At 42.3% G+C, this 27,639-nt stretch overlaps 1 protein-coding gene across 1 annotated transcript in view; it reads left to right on the top strand.

Moving 5' to 3' along the window:
* Positions 1-27,639, top strand: part of LOC140200711 (microtubule-associated tumor suppressor candidate 2-like) — a 268,025-nt gene that overhangs the window by 136,712 nt on the left and 103,674 nt on the right. The window contains exon 4 of the mRNA XM_072264293.1: positions 7,810-7,956. Within this exon, the coding sequence (XP_072120394.1) occupies positions 7,810-7,956 (147 nt within the window). The remainder of the gene's footprint in view (positions 1-7,809; positions 7,957-27,639) is intronic.

Raw genomic sequence — 27,639 nt, 5'->3', positions numbered from 1 at the left:
ACATCCAGGTCGTTAATAAAAATCACGAAAAATAGAGGTCCCAGAACCGATCCTTGTGGGACACCACTAGTCACAATCCTCCAATCTGAATGTACTCCCTCCACCACCACCCTCTGCCTTCTGCAGGCAAGCCAATTCATGGCTGAGTTCAGTCTAAGCAAAGGAAACTATAAGGGTGTCAGGTACAGGTTAGTGATAGATTGAGAAACTACATTAAAATATGGTAGTGAGCAGGTAGCAATTTAAAAACATACATATTTTGAAAAATATACATTAATTTAAGGTACAAAAATACAATAGTAGTAGTAGTACAGCCTTGAATTTTAGGTGAAGTCCAAGATAATATTAAGTTTAAGGAAAAGGGTTATAAAATTAACAGAGAAATGGCAAATATTTGTCCCCTATAGGGAGATTGGTAATGTGGAATAAGGAAATGGCAGACGAATTAGGTAAATAGATCAAGTCTTTCCTGAGTGAAAAATGTCTCCCAGAAGTATTGACGAACCAAATGTCCAGTACAATTGAAGATGTAACAGAAGAAGTCCCAGGAATGAAAAGCAACATCAACAAAATGAACAGTCAATGCTTCAGGCTGAGACCCTTCTTCAGAACCAGGAGGGAAGGGGAAGACGCCAGAATAAAAAGGGTGGGGGTGAAGAGGGAGGATGAGCTCAAAGGTGATAGGTGAAGCCAAGTGAGTGGGAAATTAAAGGGCTGGAGAGGAAGAAAGCTGACAGGAAAGGAAAGTGGACGGTGGGAGAAAGGGAAGGCAAAGGGACACCGGGGAGAGTTAGGTGGGAGTGGAGAATAGAGGAAGTGATGGAGGGGTGGGATTTATTCTACTGGAAGGAGAAGTCGATATTCATGCCATCAGGTTGGAGGCTACCACAGAGAGAATATAAGGTGTTGGTCCTCCACCATGATCGAGGCCTCATCTTGACACAAGAGGAGGCCTAAGGACCGACATGTCAGAATGGGAACAGGAATTAAAATGTTTGGTCACTGGGAAGTTCGACCTGTGACGGATGGAGAGGAAGTACTAAGGAAGTGGTGCCGCAGCTTAGACGGGTCTCGCCAATGTAGATGAGGACACAACTAGAGCACTGGACACAACAGACAGTCCCAGCAGATTATTCCCAAGAATGATCCAGATTCCAGGTATATGAAAGGTGGCATCCTCTGGGTGTTATTTTCCAAAAGTCCGTAGATCCTGGAGGTTTCTGAAGATTTAAGGATTCTAATGTGATCTCACTCTTTACTAAAGAAGTGAAAGGAGGAGATGAAATTGCTTACTTTTAGCCCGATATTCAGAATTGGACTTCTTATCCGTAACTTACGTGACATGAAATTTGTCATCTTGTGGCTGCAGTACAGTGCAAAGACTTAAAATTTACTATAAATTACAGAATAAATAATGCAAGAAAAATATTAATGAGGTAGCATTCATTAATAATGAGGTAGTGATCATAGACCATTCAGAATACTGATGGCATATGGAAGATGTTCCTGAATCACTGAGTGTGGGTCTTCAGGCTCCTGTACCTTCTCCCTGATGATAGTAATTAGAAGAAGGCATGTTTGGGATGACGAGGGTACTTAGTGGTGGAAGTTGCCTTCTTCAGGCACTGCCTTTTCGAGATGTCCTCAGTGGTGGGAGAGGTTGTGCCTGTTTATAACTCTTTGCAGCTCCTTGTGATCTTATGCATTGGAGGCTCCGTACCAGGCAGTGGTGCAGTAGTCAGAATGGCCTTCACCATGCGTCTATGGAAATCTGGAAGTGTATTTAGTGATGTACCAACTCTTCTTAACCACCAAACAAAGCAGAAGTGCTGTCATACCTTCTTCATGATTGTTTAGAGGTGTTGACAGCTGTGAACTTGAAGCTGCTCATAGCTGGGAAAATATTGTAATCTATGATAAATAAGTGTTGTAAATCTATAAAAAAACACTGAAAATAATGGTCAGATTTAACAGACAACATATTTATGCAAGCAAAATAATAACTGATTCACTTGCTGGAGTCCTGTAAGATTTTTTCTAATAGAAAAGATTAAGGGACTCCATAGATTTGGTGTATTTGAAATTTGCGAATATTTTTGATACCACACGGATGACTGGGAACATAGAGCATATAGATCCAAGTGTAGTATACTAGTGTAGGTTGAGAGTTAATTAATGTATAGACCATAAGTTTTAGGAGCAGAAGTAGGCCATTCGGCCCATAGTGTCTGCTCCACCATTCAATCATGAGCTGATCCAATTCTTACAGTCATCCGCATACCCCTGCCTTCTTCCGATACGCTTTGATGCCCTGGCTAATCAAGAACCTATCTATCTCTGTCTTAAATACACCCAATGACTTGGCCGCCACAGCCACTCGTGGCAACAAATTCCACAGATTTACCACCTCTGACTAAAGTAATTTCTCCACATCTCTGTTCTAAATGCACGTCCTTCAATCCTGAAGTCGTGCCCTCTTGTCCTAGATTCTCCTACCATGGGAAGTAACTTTGCCACATCTAATCTGTTCAGGCCTTTTAACATTCGGAATGTTTCTATGAGATCCTCCCTCATTCTCCTGAACTCCAGGGAATACAGCCCAAGAGCTGCAGGCATTCCTCATACGTTAACCCTTTCATTCCTGGAATCATTCTAGTAAATCTTCTCTGAAACCTCTCCAATGTCAGTATATCCTTCCTAAAATAAGGAGCCCAAAACTGCACACAATACTCCAAGTGTGGTATCATGAGTGCCTTATAGAGCCTCAACATAACATCCCTGCTCTTATATTCTCCCAAGTACCTTTGCATTTAATTTTTTTGTATTTTTTCTCCATTTAGAAAATAGACAAATCTTTCATTTCTTCTAACAAAGTGCATGACCCTATACTTCCTGACTCTGTATTCAATCTTCCATTTCTTTGCCCATTCTCCTAATCTGTCTAAGTCCTTCTGTAGCCTCTCTACTTCCTCAAAACTGCCTCCCCCTCCACCTATCTTCATATTGGCTGCAAACCTTCCAACAAAGCTATCGATTCCATCATCCAGATCATTGCCATATAACTTAAAAAAGAATTGATCCCAACACAGACCCCTGTGGAACACCACTAGTCATCAGCAGCCAGCCAGAAAAGGCTTCCTTTATTCCCACTCTTTGCCTCCTGCCAATCAGCCACTGCTTTATCCATGCTAGAAGCCTTCTAGTAATACCATGGGCTCTTAACTTGTTAAACAGCCTCATGTGTGGCATCTTGTCAAAGGCCTTCTGAAAATCCAAATACACAACATCAACCGATTCTCCTTTGTCTATCCTGCTTGTTATCTCTTCAAAGAATTCCAACAGATTTGTCAGGCAAGGTTTTCCCTTGAGGATATCATGCTGACTACGGTCTATTTTATCATGAGCCTCCAAGTACCCCGAGAACTCATCCTTAATAATTGACTCACACTTCTTCTCAACCACTGAGGTCAGACTAATTGGCCTATAGTTTCCTTTTTTCTGCCTCTACTTTCTTGAAGAGTGGAGTGACAGTTGCAATTTTCTAGTCTTCCAGATCCAGTCCAGAATCTAGTGATTCTTGAAAGATCATTAGTAATACCACCACGATCTCTTCAGCCACCTCTTTCAGAACTGGTGTACACTATCTGGTCCAGGTGACTTATCTACCTTCAGACCTTTCAGTTTCCCAAGAACATTCTCTCTAGTTATGGTAACTTCACACACTTCATACCCCCTAACACCTGGAACTTCCACCATACTGCTAGTGTCTTACACAGTGAAGACTGAAGCAAAATACTTATTCAGTTCATCCGCCATTTCTTCGTCCCCCATTACTACCTCTCCAGCATCGTTTTCCAGCAGTCCAATATTCACTCTCACCTCTGCTTTACACTTTATGTATCTGAAGAAACATTTTGTATCATCTTTAATATTATTGGTTAGCTTACTTTCGTATTTCATCTTTACCTTCTTAATGACTTTTTGTTACCTTCTTTTGGTATTTGAAAGCTACCCAATCCCCTAACTTCCCACTAATTTTTGCTCTATTGTATGCCCTGTCTTTGGCTTTTATGTTGGCTTTGACTTCTCATGTTAACCACAGTTGTGCCATCTTTACTTTAGAATACTTATTCCTCTTTTAGGATGTATACATCCTATGCCTTCTGAATTGCTTCCAGATATTCCAGTCATTGCTGTTCTGTCGTCATCCCTGCCAGTGTTTTTTTTCCCAGTCAATTCTGGCCAACCCCTCTCTCATGCCTCTGTAATTCCCTTTACTCCACTGTAATACTAGGTACATCTGACTTCAGCTTCTCCTTCTAAGATTGCAGGGTGTATTCCATCATATTATAATCACTTGCCCCTCATATTTCTTTTACCTAAAGCTCTCTGATCAATTCCGGTTCATTGCACAACAGCCAGTCCAGAATAGCTGATCCCCTAGTGAGCTCAACCACAAGCTGCTTTAAAAAAGCACGTCGTAGGCACATTGCCCCCCCCCCAGTAATCCAGTACCAACCTGATTTTCCCAATCTACCTGCATATTGAAGTCCCCCATAACTATTATAACATTGTCCTTTCAGTATGCATTTTCTATCTCCCGTTGTAATTTGTAGCCACACCCCTCCTATTGTTTGGGGATCTGTATACAACTCCCATCAGGGTCTTTTTCACCCTTGCAGTTCCTTAGCTCTATCCACAATGATTCAACACCTTCAGACCCTCTGTTACTTCTTTCTAATTTTTTTACCCACAGAGCAACACCGCCTACTCTCCCTTTCTATGTCTGCAACTGTGCTACAGATTCATCAACCTTATTCCATATACTACACACATTCAGATACAATACCTCCAGTCCTGTATTCACCCATTTCAATTTTGTCTATCTTTTACGTTGCAACTCATCCTGTTGACTGCAATTTTGCCCTAGCAGTAGCCTCTCCTCAGTACACATTGCCTCTGTTTGTAAACCAGCTACCTCATCTTCAGCACTATTATCCGTCTTTCCTACAATACTTCTTTTTGCATTGAAATAAATGCAGCTCAGGGCACTAGTCGCACCATGCTCAACCTTTTGATTCTTAACTTCATCTGAGGTCTTACCAACATCTGTCTCCACAACATCTCCACTAATTCCTCTGGCACTCTGGTTTCCATCCCCCTGCAACTCTAGTAAACCCCACAGTGTAGTATATTAAGAAACCTTCCTGCTAGGATATTAGTCTCCCTCCAGTTCAGGTGCAAATTGTTCCTTCTGTACAGGTCCCACCTTGAAAGAGAGCCCAATGATCCAAAAAGCTTATGTCCTTCCTCCTATGTGACATGGGGAGCAATCCTGAGTCACAGCCCTGGAGGCAGGAGGTCCTGCCCTTTAACTTAGCACCTACCTCCCTGAACTGCCTATGCAGAGCCTCGTCACTCATCCTACCCATGTCATTGGTACCTACATGGACCACGACTTCTGGCTGTTCACCTTCCCACTTAAGAATGATGAGGACTTGGTCCGAGATATCCTGGACCCCGGCACCCGGGAGGTAGCATACCATCCGGGAATCTCGTTCTCACCTATGGAACCTCCTGTCTGTTCACCTAGCTAATGAATCCCCTTTCACCACAGTGTGTCTTCACCCCCCTCCTTCCCTTCTGAGTCACAGAAGCAGACTCAGTGCCAGAGACTCGCCCACTGCGACTTTCCACTTTTAGGTCAACCCCCTGCATCCCCTCCCCCCGACAGTGTCTAAAATGATATACTTGTTAAGGAGGATGGCCACAGGGGTACTCTACACAGCTCCTTCACCCCTTTCCCCTTCCTGACTGTCACCCAGTTTCCTGTGTCCTGGACCTGGAGTGTCCAATATGTCCTATCTATCACCCATTCAGCCTCCCGAATGATCCAGAGTTTATCCAGTTCCAGCTCTGACCCAACGCGGAGAGTTTGAAGCTGTAGCTGGATACACTTCTTGCAGTTGTAGTCGTCAGGGACACTGGAGGCCTCCCTGCCTTCCGTATCCCATAAAAAGATCATTTCACTATTGTGCCTGGCAACTCTACTGTCCTAGCTGAGCAGATACAAAGAAGAGAAGGAAAAAAAAACTTGTGCTTTTCTTTACTTTGTTTTCTCTGACAGAAGTGCCTCTTTGCTGAAGCCTTGAAGAGCTAAAGCCTGAATATCATCAGTTTGACTATGTCCACTCAGATGATGGCCACTGTGCTTGCCCCTGCCTTCTTTAAATTTGCTCTTGTTAATCAGTTCCAAATGCCGATCGGTCACTGGTCAAAGCTCTATTACGCTGCCATAACCTGCTGCTGCCTTTCATCCTCGGGCAGTGATTGAAGTCCCCTCCTCTCCAAACTTCCGATGTCCTGATTGGCCACTGGTCAAAGCTCGATTATAAAATGATTTAGTGCTGTCTTCACAAAGGGATATTTTTGTCAATGGTTTTTAATGGTGAAACAACAATATCTGAATGTGTTCCACCTTGTTCTATAAGTGAGGGGTGGAGCAAAGGCCCTGGAATTCTGGGGCTATATTGTAACAACATTTTTAAAAATCCTGGAATGTCAAGTGTAGTTTAGCATTAGCTGATCCAAATAAAGCTGTTTCAAGAGCCATGAATGATCCATTGTGTTGTTTAAAATTGGAAAACTTATTCCTAAAGGATTCTTGAATAGGATTTTTATATTATAGCTGTTTTCAGGAAGTGACTGTGTGTATTCACTTTGCATTTTGAAACTTTTGAAACTAAGGTTAAGCTTAATACAGCATTAAACATTTATGTACTTCAGATGAAGTTACTGGATCAATATATTTTATCATCGTTCCAACAAACTTATGCAAGCTAAGTGTTTCACAGACTCTATTAAATAAAATGTAATGAACATTGCAGTGCTGAGCAGAAAATAAGCCCATGAATGTCAAACTTCGAGAATGTTAACACGATTCAATGGAGTTCTTTTACACAAAATAATCTGTAGATGCTGGGGTCAAAGCAACACTCACAACATGCTGGAGGAACTCAGCAGGTCGGGCAGCATCCGTGGAAACGATGAGTCGACGTTTCGGGCTGGAACCCTTCGTCAGGACTGTAGGGGGAAGGGGCAGAGGCCCTATAAAGAAGGCAGGGGGAGGGTGGGAAGGAGAAGGCTGGTAGGTTCCAGGTGAAAAACCAGTAAGGGGAAAGATAAAGGGGTGGGGGAAGGGAGGCAGGGAGGTGATAGGCAGGAACGGTGAAGAAGGAATAGGGGAAAACACAATGGGTAGTAGAAGGAGGCGGAACCATGAGGGAGGTGGTAGGCAGCTGGGAGAGAGGGCAGAATGATATAGGGATAGGGGAAGGGAGGGGGAGGGAATTACCGGAAGTTGGAGAATTCTATGTTCATACCAGGGGGCTGGAGACTACCTAGACGGTATATGAGGTGTTGCTCCTCCAACCTGAGTTTGGCCTCATCATGGCAGTAGAGGAGGCCATGTATGGACATATCTGAATGGGAGTGGGAAGCAGAGTTGAAGTGGGAGGCTACAGTCCCGACGAAGGGTTCTGGCCCAAAATGTCGACTGATCATTTCCACAGATTCTGCCCGACCTGCTGAGTTCATCCAGCGTGTTGTGAATGGATTTCTTCTAATGTTTAATTTCATGAATTGCTTTGATTGTTATTTAGTTTTTCAGAATGAAAATTAGGGTGCTTCTTTGTTTGTTAATGACTTACCTGTCTATTAATTTAGCAACTTGTTATTAACTAACTGTAGAATTCAGAGTGCTATCTTTAATTGTGAAATTATAGTAAGTAAACAATGGAATTTTTGCAGGTTCCAACAGTGAAGAAAAAATTATCTCAAAAGCAACAACTTCCATAACCGATGCCTTGAGTGGAAAGAGTGGTCTGCAGCCTCCAGGCAATACAACAGCGAATCGGTGGGATTTGCTTTCAGGACCTAAAACCATCAAAGCAGGCAGTGAGTATCAGCAAAAAGCAGCACATGGCACAAATAGCCTTACATCATCTGCATAATTTATGTTCTTAAATATTTCAGTCCTTAAATTGAGCCTAAGGGAATTTCAGCCTCCCTCAGAGTTCATTTTGAGTACCAAAAGTAAAATACATAAAATTTTTGTAACAGGCAAGTATTTCAGAGAAGTATGTATTTAGTAAATATAGTGTACTTGAAATATTTAGTAGTAAATAAATAAGCTTCACAAAATCTTACTTCATATGCACATACTAAATAAAATATAAACATCAGTTTGACTTTAGATCAGATAGTCTAACAGACAAGACATCTTAGTGTTGTCCTGGTATTGATAGCAGGTAGCTCTCTGCCAATGGTCAGCACAAACACAAAGGGATACCTTTTCAAACCTTTTTTTAATGGTAAAACATTTCATTGAATGCACTTTGCCTGGTGCCGCAATTGAAAACTGAATCATAACAATGATGAGGGTGGAAATGAACAGCTTCATCTTATGCAGACATGAGGAAATCTGAAGATGCTGGAAATTCAAGCAACACACACAAAAAATGCTGGTGGAACACAGCAGGCCAGGCAGCATCTATAGGGAGAAGAGCACTGGAGAAATAGTGTTACCTTTGAAACAAATTATAGATTTAAGTGACATTGACATTTCTGTGGTAAAAATGTACAGAGAAAATATCAATCCGTGACAATGAAGGTGTTTACAATATCTAGTGTTCTGCAGACAGCTCTTTCTTGTATGGAGAGTAATAACAGAGTTCTGCAACGTCTATTTTTAATGGTCTAGAAATTCTTTGTGTATGTTTTCGTAAGCTGAATACAACACAGTGATAAGAGTGTGTATCTGTTTGCTATGAGGCTGCAGTTGTCTGATATTCCAAGGCATATAACATGCTAATTTGTTGTATGCAAGGAAACTATTGCTTTGGTTACATATTCACATATAATCTATGGCAAGGATTTGTTTCCACAAGCTCCTACTATGGTTGAAGAGGAGATCAAGGCAAGGACAGTGAGAAGAAGATTGTAGTGAGATGTAGTGGTGATTGGGAGATGAGAGAAATGGGTATAAATCACCACAGGCAGCAGATGAGAGAGATGAGGATGATTCGGACAAGAGCTGAAGGGTGGCCAATGAAAAGATTTGCTGTGGGAGATCTGAGTAGTCAGTGATAATCCCATGGAGTTCTGGTGAGTTAACCAAATGGACTGTGAAAAAGATTAGTGGTGTGGAAAACAAGATCATCAGAGAGACAGGAAATGGTGTCTATTTATCCCACTCCTGACTTGCTGAGTTCCTCCATCACTTTGTGTGTGTTGTTCAAGTTTCCAGCCTCTGACTCTGCAGAATCTCTTGTGTTTAGGTTTGGAGAGAGACTTTTGAAGGAGATTAGGGAGAAGAGACGGAAGATTGGAAGTGCCAGAAAGAAGATTGTAGCAAGGCAGTGAGGATGCTAGAATGGAGGTAGGCAGAAGATTGAATGGCATCCAAAAGTGATTTCAGCAGCTGTGGACAAATTATAATGGAGTGGGTTGGTATATATTGGCCAATGATTGTTGATCATTAGGGCAAAAGCTCATCTGAAAGGTTACTCCATACTCATATCTGCTTCATTCCAGAAACAGGGTAGCGCATGATTAGGGGCAAAAGCTTTAGAGGACAGGCTTTAACCTTTCTGTGGTCATCACCTATGAATTTTTTTAAAAATGCACCTGTGATAAAGATTTTTCAGGCTACTATGCATTGTACAGCAGGTGACATTGCACAGAGTGAACTATGCTTCTTAATGGATTCTCTGCCTGTACACGTAATATATAAGGATCATTAACCAATGCACTATACAATAGAATTTCTAGGCCGGTTATTCTTTACGTTAACCTCCCAGGAAAAATATTTTGTACAAGCAAGATGAGCTGGGACACCTTAAAATACTTCCTATTGCATTAAGCGAATTCATATATCACGAGCTTTCAGTAGGGCCTATAGAAGTACTGTGAGATAATTCTGCATCCCATATATTGTCCTACCCGTTTCACAAAGAATATACCCCAGGCCCAGAGGCCACCCTCTGTCATTGAGAAACTTAATTCTTTAGGGTTACTTCCTTCCAGATAATCCAGGTCAGAAATAAACGCAGCCGACAAGAATAAAGAAATCCACTTACCTTTGCTATGCAAGTTCACCTAAAATGGATGAAACAATAGTCACACTTTGAGTAATAGAGTCATGGAGTCTTGAAACTGGCCTTCGGTCCACCATGCCCATGTGACATCATGCATCTATCTACACTAATTTCATTATCCAGCAACTTTGATGCTTTACGATTCAAGTGCTTGTCGTTATAATTCTTAAATATGATAAGAATATCTGCCTCCAGTGGGCACGTGGCCAAGTGGTTAAGGCATTCGACTAGTGATCTGAAGGTTGTGAGTTCGAGCCCCAGCCGAGGTAGCATGCTGTATCCTTGAGCAAGGCACCTAACCACACAGTGCTCTGCAACAACACCAGTCCCAAGCTGTATCGGCCCTTGCCCTTCCCTTGGACAACATCGGTGTTGTGGAGAGGAGAGACTTGCAGCATGGGCAACTGCCGGTCTTCCATACAACCTTGCCCAGGCCTGCGCCCTGGAGAGTGAAGATTTTCCAGGCACAGATCTATGGTCTTGCAAAACTAACAGATGCCTTAACTATTAACTAATCTGCCTCCACTACCCACTCAGACAGTGCGTTCCATTTTCTAACCAATGGTGAAAAATTCTTTGATCTTCTACAAATCTCTTTCCTCTTCCCCTGACCCCGTGACTATACAGAATTGAAGTTTAAGTAGAAACCAATTCTTCTTTAAGAAGTACATTAAAAGAGTCTGTAGACACTTAGAAATGGAAAAGGGAAAATACATATTATGTATTTATATTACTTGCTATGGATATAATTTTAGGTGTCTATGTTTAATGTAGATAAGCAGAAAAGTTAGTCAACCTAAAAAGCCAAGTAATAAAAACCCTGCAGTAAAAATATGCTCTACATTGGCAGTTAACTAACTATTAATACTATTAACTCTCCAGTGTCCTACATAACCTCTTTTTTCTTCACTTGTACTTCCAGTAATTCTAGCTCCAGCTCTCTTGACCCTGTGGTTGCCAGTCCAGTTGGCCAATATTAAACCGTATGTAAGCTAGAGACACTCAACAGGTCCGGCAACGTCTATGGAGGGAAATGACCAGTTGACGTTTTGGGCCGAGTCCGTTTGTCATGAGCCTTCATGAAGGGTCCCGGCCATAAACATTGACTACTTATCCTGCTCCATTGATGCTCCCTGACCATCTGAGTTCCTCTAGGACCTCACATGTGTTGCTCAAGATTTCAAGCATCTGCAGAATCTCTTATATAATTAAGCTTGCTCTAACTAAACACTGAGAAAACCAAAACCATTGTTTTATCCCCATCATGAATTCAACCGCTACTGACCCTGCACCCAAAATCAGGCACTTGAGCAGTAAAATGGGCTCTTCTGGAGTCCTCTTCAGCACCAGATTCCACATCCCATTCATTCCCTGAACAAAGTATTTCCATCTGGACAGTAGGTGTCCATCTGCTTCTCTGGCACAGCTTTGTGTTACTTAATCCTGTACTTTTCTTATCTTCATTGATGGTCATTCCAGTAGTCTGCATGGTATCTCTTCTTCCACAAAGTTCAACTGATCCCACACCACCAAATTCAGGAACAGTTATTACCTTACAACCATTTGGCTCTTGAACCAAGGGGCTTCAACTTCAGTCACCCCATCACTGAACTGTTCCCACGACCTATGGACTCACTTTCAAGGACTCTTTATCTCATATTCTTAACATTTATTGCGTATGTATTTATTTATTTTGCGGACCGGCTGACCGGGGGTGTTCAAGTAGGTTTAAACTCACCTCAACATGTTTTTTACAGTTAGGGTTGCCAACTTTCTCACTCCCAAATAAGGGACAAAAGTAGCAGTCAAATCCCAGGACACTTTACCGCAGGAAAGACTACCATGACCATGAAGCCTTGCGCGGGCACCTGCTTGCACATGCATGACGTGCGCATGCGATGTGCGCATGCGCATGCATGCCGATTTTTCCCCACAAATCGGTTTTGTCTTGATCTTCCCGACTATACTGCACATACATTATTTCTACTTTATATAGGTTGTGCTTTTATCATATCATTCCTGCTTTTACTATATGTTAGTGTTATTTATTTTCGGTTTTATGTGTTATTTGGTATGATTTGTTAGGTTATTTTGTGGGTCTGGGAATGCTCAAAAATTTTTCCCATATAAATTAATGGTAATTGCTTCTTCACTTTACACCATTTCGGCATGAAAGGTTTCATAGGAACGCTCTACCTTAGCGGGGGAAATATGGGACAAGCCAATTTAGCCCAATATACGGGATGTCCCGGCAAATACGGGAAAGTTGGCAACCCTATGTTCAAGTTCAACAGTGCGTGACAGGGAATGAGGAAAGGTGCAACAGACTCATGTCGTTTCCTCACGGTCCAGTAGCACATGCTTTGCGGCCCAGTACTGGTCCGCGGCCCGGTGTTTGGGGACCGCTGGTCTATTGCATTGTCAGTGTGTCAATTTGAGTGATAAGCAAACTGGTAAGGGTGCAAGGTAGCCAGGGGAAAGGCTTTAATGTGCTCCATGACCAGCTGCTCAAGGCATTTCATAATAGTTGATGTTAATGCCACCAGACAATAGTCATTTAGGCAGATTAATGTCGCCTTCCTTGGCAATGGAATGATGCTTGCTGCCTTGAAAACCAAGGGGACAATTGATTTTTCCAGAGAGATGTTGAATATATCTGTCAGCACCTCCATCTGCTGGGCTGTGCAGTCTTTCAGAACCCAACCTGGTGTATTATTGGGCCCCACAGCTTTGCATGGGTTGACTCTGGCCAGGGTCTTCCTCACCTCAGCTTCAGCCAGGCAGTGTGTCTGCTCCCCTGGGGTAGGGGTGCCTTCCTCACCAGCACTTTGTTCTGTGCATCAAATCAGACGTATAAAACATTCAGTCTCTCAGAGAGTAAAGCGTCCTTGTCACTAACGCACAGGGTAGACTAGTACTCTGTAATCCTCTGAATTCCCTGCCACATGCGTCTCGTGTCTCTGGTATCACAGCTGGCTGTAGATTCTCTGAGAATGCTCATAGAATGCTTTATGAAATATAACTACATGAATTGTGTGGGATGAATAATAGATGATGTGGAAGTTTAGAAATACTACGATTACAAAGAGCTGATGAAAAAGAGGTTTATTGTCCCAAAATTGATTTGCATTTATAATTTATCCAAACGTGTAAATTGGTATAAATGCCTTGTGTTTGTCTGGGGTTAAGAAAATCTGCTGTGAAATGTATCTATATATCCCAGAACACTTTCTGAAAAATCACATCAAAGCAGCAGTTCTACAGGAATTGCTAAACCCATCTCTCCTTGAAGTGCTAAATTAATTATACATGACTTGTGGATGCAATTAGCTGCTTCATTATTTACCACAGACTTTATATTTGTTTCTATGAAAGGAATAACCACCAAGTATTAGCTTTGTTCACTAACAATATCAAGGGACATCTCAAAGGTTAGGGCAAATGTTTCACTGACCACTTTAGTGCTGATGGCATGATTCTGTAAATTACTTAAGAGGATATGACTTTTCAGACCCAAGCATTCTGTTGTGGATCAAAGTAATTTCAGTAAGACAAGTTAATTCAAAAGTGTCATCAGGCTGTTTGATTATAGAGGCCGCTGGAGCTGAACACAGATTTTCTCCTAACCTAGTGCCCATGGCCTGGCTGTGTGGATCATGGTCAGGAGTAGCAAACCCCATTATTGCCAGATCCCAGAGTAGCAAACACCATATTGACTGATCCCAGAGTAGCAAACCCCATTATTGCCAGGTCCCAGAGTAGCAAGCCCCATTATTGCCAGATCCCAGAGTAGCAAGCCCCATTATTGCCAGATCCCAGAGAAGCAAGCCCCATTATTGCCAGATCCCAGAGTAGCAAGCCCCATTATTGCCAGATCCCGGAGCAGCAAAACCCATTATTGCCAGATCCCAGAGTAGCAAGCCCCATTATTGCCAGATCCCAGAGCAGCAAAACCCATTATTGCCAGATCCCAGAGCAGCAAAACCCATTATTGCCAGATCCCAGAGTAGCAAGCCCCAATATTGACTGATCCCAGAGAAGCAAGCCCCATTATTGACTGATCCCAGCGTAGCAGGACCCATTATTGCCAGATCCCAGAGTAGCCAGCCTCATTATTGCCAGATCCCAGAGTAGCCAGCCTCATTATTGCCAGATCCCAGAGTAGCCAGCCTCATTGTTGCCTGATCCCAGAGTAGCAAGCCCCATTATTGCCAGATCCCAGATTAGCAAGCCCCATTATTGCCAGATCCCAGATTAGCAAGCCCTATTATTGCCAGATCCCAGAGTAGCCAGCCTCATTATTGCCAGATCCCAGAGTAGCCAGCCTCATTATTGCCAGATCCCAGATTAGCAAGCCCTATTATTGCCAGATCCCAGAGTAGCAAGCCTCATTGTTGCCTGATCCCAGAGTAGCAAGCCCCATTATTGCCTGATCCCAGAGTGGCAAGCCCCATTATTGCCAGATCCCAGAGTAGTAAACCCCATTATTGACTGATCCCAGCCGATTATGTCACCCCTATTGATGCCTTTTGTCAGAGTTGCTCACTCACACTTGGGACTCAACATGGTGAAGGTCACTATTTGACTAAGAGATTAATCAGCTTACAGAACATGGCAAAAGTTCTTTTGGCCCAATTCATTCATACTGACCTATGCTAACCATATTTTGCAATTTTGATTTTATGCTTCTAAACTTTTCCAACTCACGTACCTTCCCAATTTTCTTTTAAATATTGTATGTTACCTGCCTTTACCATATTCTCTGGCAGCTCGTTCCACGTACCTACCTTCCTCTATGTGAAAAACCTGCCCCTAAGGTCCCTTTTAAATCTTCCCCCTTTCATCTTTAATCTGTGCCCCCTAGTTTGAGACTCCCCTACACTGGTAAAAAATTGTGATGACATGTCCTATCTCTGCCCTTCGTCATCTTATAAACTCCTCAGCCTTCTTTGCTCCAGATATAATCAGTTCCAGTGTCTCTGTGCAGTACAACTCAAGCCTTCCAGTCCAGGAAGATTTGTGTGAATCTTTTCTGCTCTCTCTGATTTAATCACATCCTTCCTGTGGTATGCACAGTATTCCAAGTGCAGTCTAAGCAAAGACTTGTACAACCGTAACATGATATCTCAATCGTAGTCATTGCTTCAGCCAATGAAGGTAAACGTACTTCCGCATTCTGTCCACCAATGTTGTTGCCACTTTAAGAGAGCTGTGTACTTACTGTATATCCCAAGGCCTTGCTGTTTAATTACACTCCCTACGGCCCTGCTATTCTCATATAATCTGAGATGAATACATCTTCATAAATTATTTCCTGCGTACTGAAAATCTAAGTCCACTGACAAAAATTGAAACATTAAGCAAGTAAACCAGACTGAATAGATTAATTCTATACTCCTTCACGTTGTTTCTATCTTGGGTGGTAATAGATATATAAAATATGTAGGCCCAGGAATTCTATCACTGAGTGTAGATCATACACTTCACCCAGAGTGAAATGAGATGATTGAAAGTCATTGACATGGTGGTTTGCATTGCTTTGGAAATTTGACAGAGCACATCCTAGATTGATTTTTCCTCATGTGCCTGATATGACACTCAGAAAGCTTCACCATTCCCTGTGGAACACTCCTAATGGATAATTGCAAGGGAAATTAGGAAAGGTTGTCTGAGAGCAGTCGTCATTACACATTCCCAGAACAGTTATATGACCTTTCCACCATGACCCCAGGCTCCAGTTCTCGGATTCTTATCTCTCCACCCAAACTACAGGCACCAATCCTTGTATCATTTATCTCCTCATCCCTGACCCCTTGTCCCAGTCCTTTTTTTTTCAGAACTCTTTGCCCCACCCCCAACTCCCCCTGTCACTGACTCAACTCCGATTCTAATGACAGATACTTCTTACTTTGACTTACCCAATGATCTAGTACGTGAGTCTCAGTGGGAAATTAAACAAGGACTTCGGACTCTGCTGAAGTTTGCCATGCACAACTGAAACATCACTGCAATCCTTCCATGCATAATGCAGTTGCAAGGTAATTCTTAAGAAATTTAGAGGTGCTTTGATGATGAGATGAACCTTTGACTTTTGAATCAAAGTACACTTATTATTAAACTAAGTATGCAGTGTACAACACTAAGATTCATCTTCGCACAGTTAGCCACAAAACAAAGAAATTTGGTACAGTTTTGGATTGTCTTCTGAATAGCATGTACAAAACCTTAAGGTAACTTCGCTCTTGGCCAGAATTCCGTTTTGAGCTCAAGAACTGGTCTGAGCCCAAATTGTGCCCAAAACTATGCCTTTATTGAGAAGTTTCCTTCCTCTCAAGATTCATATCTGTTTTGCATCAGCACAGTTCAAAGTTTCAAACTACATTTATTATCAAAATATGTATGCAGTATACATCGCTGAGATTTGTCTTCCCACAGACAGCCACAAAACAAAGAAACACCATGGAATCCATGAATCTATTCAAAGAAAACAAACACACACACACACACACACACACACACACACACACACACACACACACACACACACACTCACACAAACACACACACATACACACTCGCACACTCTCACACACACATACACACTCACACTCACACAAACTCAACACACTCATACACACACACTCACACACTCACACACTCACACACACACACACTCACACACTCACACACACACTCACACACTCACACACAGAGCAAGTGAAAAATACAGAATATAAAACATGAAATTGAAAGAGTCCAGACATAGTTCAGTTCAGTTCAATCTAGCTCTGTGCCTTCATGATCTGCAGGCTGTCCCGATCAAAATCACCCAAAATAGCAACAAAAAGAAAGAATAACCAGAAACATATCAGCATTTTCAAATTAAGTTTCATTTTGAAAGCTAAAAGCTTCCAAAAAAGACCTTGTCATACACTCGGTGGCCACTTTATTAGGTACATCTGTACACCTGCTCATTATTGCAGTTATCTAATCTGCCAACCGGGTGGCAGCAACTCAATGCATAAAATCATGCAGACATGGTGAAAGGGGTTCTGTTGTTGTTCAGACCAAACATCAGAATGGGGAAGAAATGTGATCTAAGTGACTTTGATGTGGAATGATTGTTGGTGCCAGACAGGGTGGTTTGAATATCTCAGAAACTCCTGAGATTTTTTTTTACGCACAACATTCTCTAGAGTTTACAGAGAATGGTGCAAAAAAACAAGAAAACATCCAGTAAGTGGCAGTTCTGCCTGTGAAAAAGTGATAATGAGAGAGGTCAGGGAGAATGACCAGACCGGTCAGAAAACCACATGTGTAGAAGAGCATCTCTGAATGCACAACACGTTGAACTTTGAAATGTATAGGCTACAGCAGCAAAACATCACAAACAGGAGGCACCTAATAAAGTGGCCATTGAGTATTTAAGAACAGTAATGTAGTTGAACTAGCTGAGGGTTTGTAGACAGTTTTACACACTGACATCAACAAAAATAGTTACTTTTCATTATTATTTTGAGGCACTGAAGTGATTTTCTTGGAAAATTAAAGAAAAATAGCAATTCAAAACAAACAACTTGTTTCAAACATTCAAAGATTCAAGTATTTTAAGGCTATCTGGAAAAGGCAGATCTCAGAGTTGTGTTCTGCATACACACTTTGGTAATAAGATGAACCTTTGAACTTTTGACCTTTGAATCAAAGTACATTTATTAAGAAGGTATGTATGCAGTATACAGGTTTCCCCCGCCATCCGAAGGTAGAGTATTCCTATGAAACGGTTCGTAAGCCGAAATGTTGTAAAGCGAAGAAGCAATTACCATTTATTTATATGGAAAATTTTGTGAGCGTTTGCGAACCCAAAAATAACCTACCAAATCATGACAACTAACACATAAAACCTAAAATAACAGTAACATATAGCAAAAGCAGGAATGATATGATAAATACACAGCCTATATAAAGTAGAAGTACTTTTCCACAATCATTACTGAACTGTTCTCCATAGCGAAAATCTCATGCAAGCGCTGTTGGCAAAAACACGGCACAAGCGCTCTCCAGTAACCTTTAAACTATGAAGCTGCCAAATCTACCAAATAACACATAAAAATACACAACCTATATAAAGTATAAATAATGTATGTACAGTGTAGTATCACTTACCGGAATCGGGAAGACAGCGCTGAACACACTGATGATGGTGTGTTAGGCTGAGTGGGAGTTTGGGTGGTGCAGTGGCCCCCACCCTCCAGGCTGCCGAGCGATACATTGCCGCGAAGCATGCAGGAATGCAGTGGTAGTTGGGAGGCACACAGCACATCTTTAAGAAAAAGGCTGAAATAAACATGCTAATTAATTAGGTGCCGCCCGGCACGTAATTGGCGGCCCAGATCAGTGCCGATTTCCGATTGCGTCGTCTCTGATCTGGGCCGACAATTATGTGTCGGCGGCACCTAATTAATTAGCATGTTTATTTCAGCTTTTTTCTTAAAGATGTGCTGTGTACCTCCTGGCTACCGTTGCATTCTCCGCGAATCGGTATCTGCTGTGGCCTGGGGGTTGGGGTGGTGGGACACTAGGGTGTCATCTCATCATCGTCTGTTTCCATTAGAGCAGGCAGGTCATCTTCTACCTCTGCCCGCCTCGATGTCAAAGGTCGAGGTTTGTCAGCTGCTGCGGCTGATGTGGAAGGCTTGCTTGACTGCTGAGTCTCGCGCATTTTTCTGTCACACAGTTCTTTGTAAGGACTCAAACCATCCTGCAAGTATCCCCTAAACCGACGTACCCTTTCAAAATTAAAGTCGTACTTTATCATTACTCATTCCATTTCGATTGTTGTCCTTTTTTCTTCCAATTGCATCAGCTCTTCTTCTATCAGTTCTTTGTGATGGGATGCCAAAAACTCTTCAACATCATGTTCATCAGCTTCCACAAGCCAAACTCACGTTGTCCTTACTTCGTTCACCACGATCAAAACGCTTATTTATGTCTAGTTTTACGCTAAGTGTAACACCCTTATGAGTTCTTTTAGGCTTTTCTGATACCATAGAACTCATCTTGCAAACGGCTGCTCACAGGCATGTGTTTAAGCAACGCCAGCGAGAATCCAGGGGAGAGCGGCTGCTCGGGGTACGCGCTACCTTTTATCACGCGCTGATTTTTTTATCATGCGCTGCTTTTTTTCGTAACAGTGAAAACACTTTCTGAAAGCAAAAACAGGGTACTAATGTAGGTCTTTCGTAACAGTGATGTGTCATAAAGCGAACGTTCGAAAACCGGGGGACACCTGTACAACCCTGTGATTCGTCTTTGCACAGATAGCCACGAAACAAAGAAAGCCATGGAAATCATTCAAAGAAAGACCTCAAGCCCACCCTCTAACACACAAAAAAAAACATGCAAATGGCAAAAAAAGTGAGTGCAAAACACAGAATATAAAACAACAACCCACAAAGTCATTGAAAGTGTCCAGGCATACTCAGTTCAGATCAATCTAGTGCTGTGTCGTTTGTTATTTGAAAGCTGCCTTGATCAAAATCGCACAAAATAGCAATGAGAAAGCGAGCAACCAGAAACCAGAAACACATCATAATGTGAACTGCGGAGTCCAATCTACAAAGCACGTTACATTTTGCCCAAGACCTAGGACTCTAGCACCTTACCCTGAGAGCATCATAGAAGAGAGAGAGAGAGACCATTCGAATGCAGGGACCTTCCTGTGGCAACAGCGAGTGAGAGGCTGGTATTAGGCGCTGAACACCCACTTGCCTTCTGCTCTCACCTCGATGATCTCAGTCTTCCTTGATGCTTTATTCAGTGAGGTCAGTGAGAAATGGAGTTGATCATGGGCTCACGCCCCATTTCCAGTCACCTCACCAATGTCCCTCAGAGACAGCAAAGCGTCAGATGGCTCAATCAGTCCAAAAACACACCACAAGAATGTAGATCACAGGCTCTAACAGTGGCAGACCCATATTAGAAAGAAAAAGAAAATGTGAAAGAAGTAGTTTTGTGAACCGTCTGAAGGATGTTGTCCTTGGTCACATTGCTCACTGGTGCCATACTTTTTACATTCCTATAAACATGAACACTCAGAGCTGATCAGCTTCTTATATAAAATCTTTCCAGTAGTTATATATTATACTTTCAATTTTAAGGTTTTTAGAGTTGATTCTACCAATTTCAGGTTTATTTCTCCAAAGGAAACCACGAAAGCTGACTGACCAAAAACTTCACTTCATCATGTTCATTTACTAGAACATTGCAACTTTAATGACATGGAGTAGGAATGTTTTTTTCTTTATCTATGTCAAAAATGCAGTGAGTAGAAATTGTAGAATGTGGGTGGAGGTGGGAAGTACTACCCTGATAAACCTGTGATGAAGTTTATCTGCCAAAACCAGCAGCAGGTTTAATCTCAGTTTAGTATGGGTTCCTCTCATGGATCTGTTTGATGCATTATCATTTGAGTGGCTCTTTTGTTCCTTTATAACAGAACCAAGAAATGTGAGCTATTTGATCTGCTACAAATCTTTGACTTCCCCATCAAAACGAGTGACTACTGACCTGAATCTGTGGCAATTTTTTAGGTTGTTTGCTGTTCTGCTACAGACATGGACAATAATTCTATGATGCCTGCCAGTGACTCTTAATGTCTGACAATCATTAATTTAAAAAATTATCAAATGTGCAATCTGTGACTGTAAGTATATGGTTAGTGAGTTGTAGAGGCAAATATAAATTGTACATTCAAAACATCAAGTGCTGGTTCATTCCAATAGAACTGCAATTGCAGAACTATAAAGAGAAAATAAAAAGGAAAATTGCAGGAGAAGAACTCTGCAGTGAGCACTAAATTCCACTGTAATTTTCATACCATGAAACTGCAGTGCCATGATACTTTATTGAAAGTGGATTGTGATGACATTTGATTTGGTTATAGAAGCACGGTTGCTACTGGTGCAATTGCAATGTGAGTAACTGAGAATTCACGCTTTGAGGCCAAGTGTGTACATTAAATATTAGTGCAGCTATCCTTTCTTCTAAAATCTCTAATAAACACTGCAGAATATTCCAACGTTTAGTGGAAATCTATGCTTCAATCATGGAAATTCAAATCTAGAATAATGTTCGTTGCTTCAATGCGAATATGAATGCAAGAATATTAAATTCTGCTGCAGTTTCTGGCAAAGAAATATGACACAGCCAAGTTTTTCATTTGCTTATGTTTAGCAAAGCTTCCAACCTTTATTACTATAAATGTGTGTGCTGATTATCTAACTTTCACCTATATTTTGGTCTGTCTAGATACTGTCCTCTGTATCAAGAGGCTTCATGATGATCAGCCTCTAGGTACCTACTGTGAGCCCGTTGGTACAAAATACAAAAACCTGGTATTTAATTAGATTTGCATTTCTTCCAGAAATAGTGAAGTTCTGATTAGAAATGCAACTGAACAGGAAGCTGGGGACTTGACTACATATTTTTCAAACTCCTCATCATTAGAAATTGTAAATGGCAGAATTTGTGATCCCAATCATTTTAACTTGTACATCTTCTTTCAAATAAGGACAACATCTCTATGAAGCATAGAATACAGTCCTTTGGATAATTGAGTTTAATCAATTTTTGAACCAATTGCAAGTGTGTTGTAGGGGGTTGGGGGGACTGTTGTCACCAGTTTTCTCAATCCCAGGTCCATTGCATATCAATTAAAAATGAAGATAATATGAGAGGTGGAAAGTTTAAAAAAGGTGTGCAGAGTAAGTAATACACACACACACACACACACACACACACACACACACAATGTATTAGGGGAGCCCAACGGGTCAGGTAGCATCTATGGATGGAAATAAACAGTTGACGTTTTGGGCTGAGACCCTTCATCAGGACATAGGACTCAAGCCATCAACTGTTCATTCCCATCCATTGTCATGGTCCGGTCCGTGAAGTCCGCATTCCAGTTCATGGTCCGGTCCATCGACCCTTGCTTCAGGTTTTCCTGTCTACCCTGTTTCTGTTCCTGTTGAGCACTGATTGAGGCAGCTGTTTCTCGTTGGGGCTGGCTGCATAAATACCTTCAGAGACTAGGGTGTGGCTGCTGGATTGTTCTTGTCCTTACTCCTTGTATCCCTTCCCCTGCCTTCTGTTCCCTCGCCTGAAGCCCTGCCTTGTCTTGCCAGTAACTCTCACCTCGCCTGAAGTTCTTGTCTCGCCTTGCATTGCCTGAAGCCTTGCCTTGTCTTGCTGGTAACTCTCGCCTCGTCTCGCCTGAAGTCTTGTCCTGGAGCCACCCTGTACCTGGCTCCCTTCCTGTCCCTTGCCTCTGCCAGGTAAGTCAGGCCATCTTGCTGTTACCCTGCAGTTGGTTCTGTCCCTTCCTGTCCCTTGCCTCTGTCGGGTAAGCCAGGCCCTATTGCCGTTACCCTGCAGTTGGTTCTGTCCCTTCCTGTCACTTGCCTCCATCGGGTGGAGATCCGCGCCCTGCCCAGGAGGAGCTTCAAGACCCCAAGCCTCGAGCCTCGCCTCAAGTCTCTGGTCTCCAGCCTTGCCTCAAGTCTGAAGACTGCAGCCTCGTCCTGCCTGCCAGCCAAATCACGTCCTTGTCTAGTTCTGGGGTCCAAGCCAGAGGCAAGACCCAGGTTCTGGGTCCTTGTCCAGTCTCTGGCTCAGAGTCCAAGCCCTGGCTCCTAGCTCTCTTGTCCAGTCCTGTTCCAGGTTCCCAGTCTTCGTGTCCATGTCCTAGCCCTCACCCTGCATCCTAGTCCTGTCCCTAATACTTCAGTGTCTGTGTCCTGCACTTGGGTCCGTTCCCTGCCACCACCTTATGACACCCATAGATGCTGCCTGACCTGCTAAGCTCCTCCAGCACATTAGGGTATTGCTCTAGATTTCCAGCATCTACAGAACTTCTTGTGTGCAAAGTAAGTATTTTTACACAAAAAGTGGTAGGTGCTTGGAATGTGCTGGCAGAGATGGGGTTGGAAGGAGATACAATAGTGGCATTTGAAAGGCATTGACATGCAGGAGATCGAGTGATTTAGATCATATTCAGGTAGATATGTTTACTTTATCAAGCAATAGTAAGTCAACACAACTGGACTTATTGTGTTGTCTCGAAGAGGTTTCACCACTCGTCCAGGAGGTTTCTTCAGTTCTGATCCACGTTGGGTAGTTTTCCAGCTTATAAACTCTGAGTTTCTAAAAGGTATAGCAATGACATGAGGGTTGTTAAGAGTCGTAGAGGTCATGAGAGGATGGCTAACACCTCAGGTCAAGACCCAGCTGTATATCTACACCTGAAGGACAAGGGACACTCCTTTGATGATAACAATGTGCATATTTTGGACGGGAAGGACAGATGGTTTGAAGGAGGGGATAAAGAAGCCATCTTTGTCAAACAGAAAAACCCACCCCTGAACAGAGGGGGTGGGGTATGACACCACCTATCAGCTACGTACAACACAGTCCTAACATCTCCACCCCGGAGTCTCCACAACAGTTCACACATCCATTCATGCAAGAATGAGACTAATGACCCTCTCATTACCTCTACAACTTTTAATGATCCTCATCCTTATCTTTAAACAACTCAGAGTTTATAAGGTGGAAAACTACCCACCATGAATCTTGGATGAGTGGCTAAACGTCTCCAGACAACACAGCAAATCACAGCCTTGATTTACCAATGCTTGACATACAATGACCCGGATGACTGGGAACCTTCATAGTTCAAGGTTAATTCAGCAAACACCATAGGCTGAAGGGGCTTTTCCTATACCGTACTGTCCTTTGTTCTGTAAGTCATTGTATATCAAACAAACTTTTTATCTCTTCTTCCTAAATTTTCTGCTGTGGTCTCCTTGTAAGAAGATGATGCCTATATTCTGCTAGAGCACAAAAATGTAGGAAGTGGGTTAAACCACCAGGCTCCTCAAGGCTGCCCAACCATCTAATAAGAACATTGCTGATGTATCCCATGCCTCAACTCCTTTACTATGCCTCTTCCCTGTAGCCACAATTCTCCAATATTTCAAAAGATTTCACTTCTCTCACTAAATGCATTCAAAAATCTGGCCTCTGCATCCATCCAGGTGTCCAGGAGTTTCACCACTGTCTTTGAGTGTGAGTTTTCAATTTCCATCCCCTTAGGGTGAACAAATTACTTGCAAAAACTTCTAATAACAATAAAGATAGGAATTGATTTTTCTGATTCTCCAGACAGCTCTGTGGTTTTCTGGAAGCAAGAGCTATTAAGGTGTTCTACTTCTGAATGCAACCATTTGTAAATGTCTCTATTTAGGAGGTAGGAAATCTATGGAATTCATTGCTACAAACATTGGCAGAGACCAACTCACTGGGTGTACTTAAAGCAGAGGTTGATTAGTAAGGTCATCAAAGGTTAAGGGAAGAAGGCAAATAAATGGAATTGAGAAGGAATGATCAAATGAAACAGCAGACCCGATGGGCTGGATGACCTAATTCTGCTCCTGTATTTTATAGTCTCATGATCATTAGCACTTTCTGCAGGAACTGACATTTCAACCATTTGAAATTAATCAGGTTCTGCACTTCTGAGCATGCAATGAGATTTGGGAATCAAACGTAGAAAATGCTACCTGAACTAGTTTCACACTTGGCTTGATTTTAGAAACATAGAAACATAGAAAACCTACAGCACAATACAGGCCCTAGGCACACAATGCTGTGCCGAACATGTACTTACTTTAGAAATTACCTAGAGTTACACAGAGCCCTCTATTTTTCTAAGCTCCATGTACCTCTCTGAGAGTCTCTTAAAAGACTCTATTGTATCTGCCTCCACCACCATCGCCGGCAGCCCATTCCATTCACTCACCTCTCCCTGCGTAGTAAAAAAAAACAACTTACCTATGACATCTCCACTGTACCTACTTCCAAGCACCTTAAAACTATGCCCTCTCGTGTTAGCCATTTCAGCCCTGTGAGAAAACCTTTAACTATCCCCACGATCAATGCTTCTCAACATTGTATACACCTCTATCAGGTCACCTCTCATCCTCCGTCGCTCCAAGGAGAAAAGGCTGAGTTCACTCAACCTATTCTCATAAGACATGCTCCACAATCCAGGCAACATCCTTGTAAATCTCCTCTGCACCCTTTCTATAGTTTCCACATCCTTCCTGTAGTGAGGTGACCAGAACTGAGCACAGTACTCCAAGTAGGACCAGGGTCCTATATAGCTGTAACATCACCTCCCGGCTCTTGAACTCAATCCCATGATCGATGAAGGCCAATACACCATATGCCGCCTTAACCACACAGGCAACGTGCACAGCAGCTTTGAGTGTCCTATGGACTCGGACCCCAAGATCCCTCTGATCCTCCACACTGCCAAGAGTCTTACCATTAATACTATATTCTGCCATCATATTTGACTTACCAATATGAACCACCTCACACTTATCTGGGTTGAACTCCATCTGCCACTTCTCAGCCCAGTTTTGCATCCTATCGATGTTCCGCTGTAACCTCTGACAGCCCTCCACACTATCCACAACACCCGCAACCTTTGTGTCATCAGCAAATTTACTAATCCATTCTTCCACTTCCTCATCCAGGTCATTTATAAAAATCACGAAGAATAGGGGTCCCAGAACAGATCCCTGAGGCACACCACTGGTCACAGACCTCCATGCAGAATATGACCCATCTACAACCACTATTTGCGTTCTGCGGGCAAGCGAATTCTGGATCCACAAAGCAATGTCCCCTTGGATCCCATGCCTCCTTACTTTCTCAATAAGCCTTGCATGGGGTAGCTAATGAAATGTCTTGCTGAAATCCATATACACTACATCTAATGCTCTACCTTCATCAATGTGTTTAGTCACATCCTCAAAAAATTCAATCAGGCTTGTTAGGCACGACCTGCCTTTGACAAAGCCATGCTGACTATTACTAATAATATTATAGTATGGCTCTCCAAATGTTCATAACTTACCAACCACTGAAGTAAGACTCATTACCTAGCTTTTTGAACCTTTTGTAAGCTTTTCTTCTTGACTAGATTTTCAACGGCCTTTGTACACCATGATTCCTGTACCCTACCATCGTTTCCCTGTCTCATTGGAACATACCTATACAGAACACCACGCAAATATCCCCTGAATATTTGTCACATTTCTGCCATATATTTCCTAAGAACTTCTGCTCCCAATTTCTGCTTCCAATTTCCTGCCTGATAGCTTCATATTTCCCCTTACTCCAATTAAACTTTTTCCTAACTTGTCTGCTCCTATCCCTCTCCAACGCTATGGTAAAGGAGGTAGAATTGTGATTGCCATCTTCATAATGCTCTCCCACTGAGAGACCTGACACCTCTTTTGCCTCCCTCCGTCTCCTTTCTGAAACATCCAAAGTCTGCACTCTACATAGCCATTCCTGGGCCCCTGAGCCATCCAAGTCTCTGTAATGGCCACAACATCATAGCTCCAAGTATTGATCCACGCTCTAAGCTCATCCACTTTATTCATGATACTCCTTGCATTAAAATAGACACATCCCTCTCGCACTGTCTCCAAGCTTTCTCTATTTGTGAGCCAACCACCCCTTCCTCGTTCTCTTCAGTTGGGTTCCCACCCCCCAGCAATTCTAGTTTAAACTCTCCCCAACAGCCCTAGCAAACTTTCCTGCCAGGATATTGGTCCCCCTCGGATTCAAGTGCAACCCATCCTTATTGTACAGGTCACTCTTGCCCCTAAAGAGGTCCCAATGATCCAGAAATTTTCTAATCTTTAACATGGTATTCTAGATGCAAAACGACAATGCCTAAAGTCAATGATTTATTCTACTCTTACTGATAACTCCCTACAAATTACTGTAGATTTCATTTATTTATTAACTGCCACCATTACCTCTTAGATCACAATGCTGTTTTGACTTCTTTAAAAGGAACAAAGAACCTGCATAACTTATCAGGAAGTATTGAAACCCCTCTGTGTTTTAGGTGCATAAACCCCTGAAGATGTCGACACAAGTAGATATGATGGTGAAAAAACATATGGGATACTTTCATTAATTGGAGCAGGGTGGGGCGTGATACAAAACATTAGCTAAACCACAGCTGGAGTATTCTGTACAGTTCTGGTGACCACACTATAGAATTATACTGGAGGAAGTGCAGAGCAAATTCACAAAGATGTTGCCTAGGATGCAGTGTTTCATTTATGAGGTAAGATTTGTTTTCCTTGAGGGAAAGAAGGTTCGGTGGCGGGGGTTGGTCAGGTGAAGGGGTTGGAGGAGTACACAAAATTATAAAGGGCATAGATAATATAGATAATAGGGGCCGAAAGGCTCTAGGACTCTCTGAAAGCATAATAGAATCTATTAGTTCTTCTAAATTCTCCATCAATTTCATATTTGAAATTTTATTTTCTTTTTGCAATGTTCTATGAGTCTGAAGTGACTAAGTGTTGAATGCCTTCCGTATGAACATAGG

Source organism: Mobula birostris, chromosome 7 (assembly GCF_030028105.1).
Source record: "Mobula birostris isolate sMobBir1 chromosome 7, sMobBir1.hap1, whole genome shotgun sequence".
In the NCBI taxonomy this organism is placed as follows: Eukaryota; Metazoa; Chordata; class Chondrichthyes; order Myliobatiformes; family Myliobatidae; genus Mobula; species Mobula birostris.
This window is presented reverse-complemented; position numbering and strand designations above follow the sequence as displayed.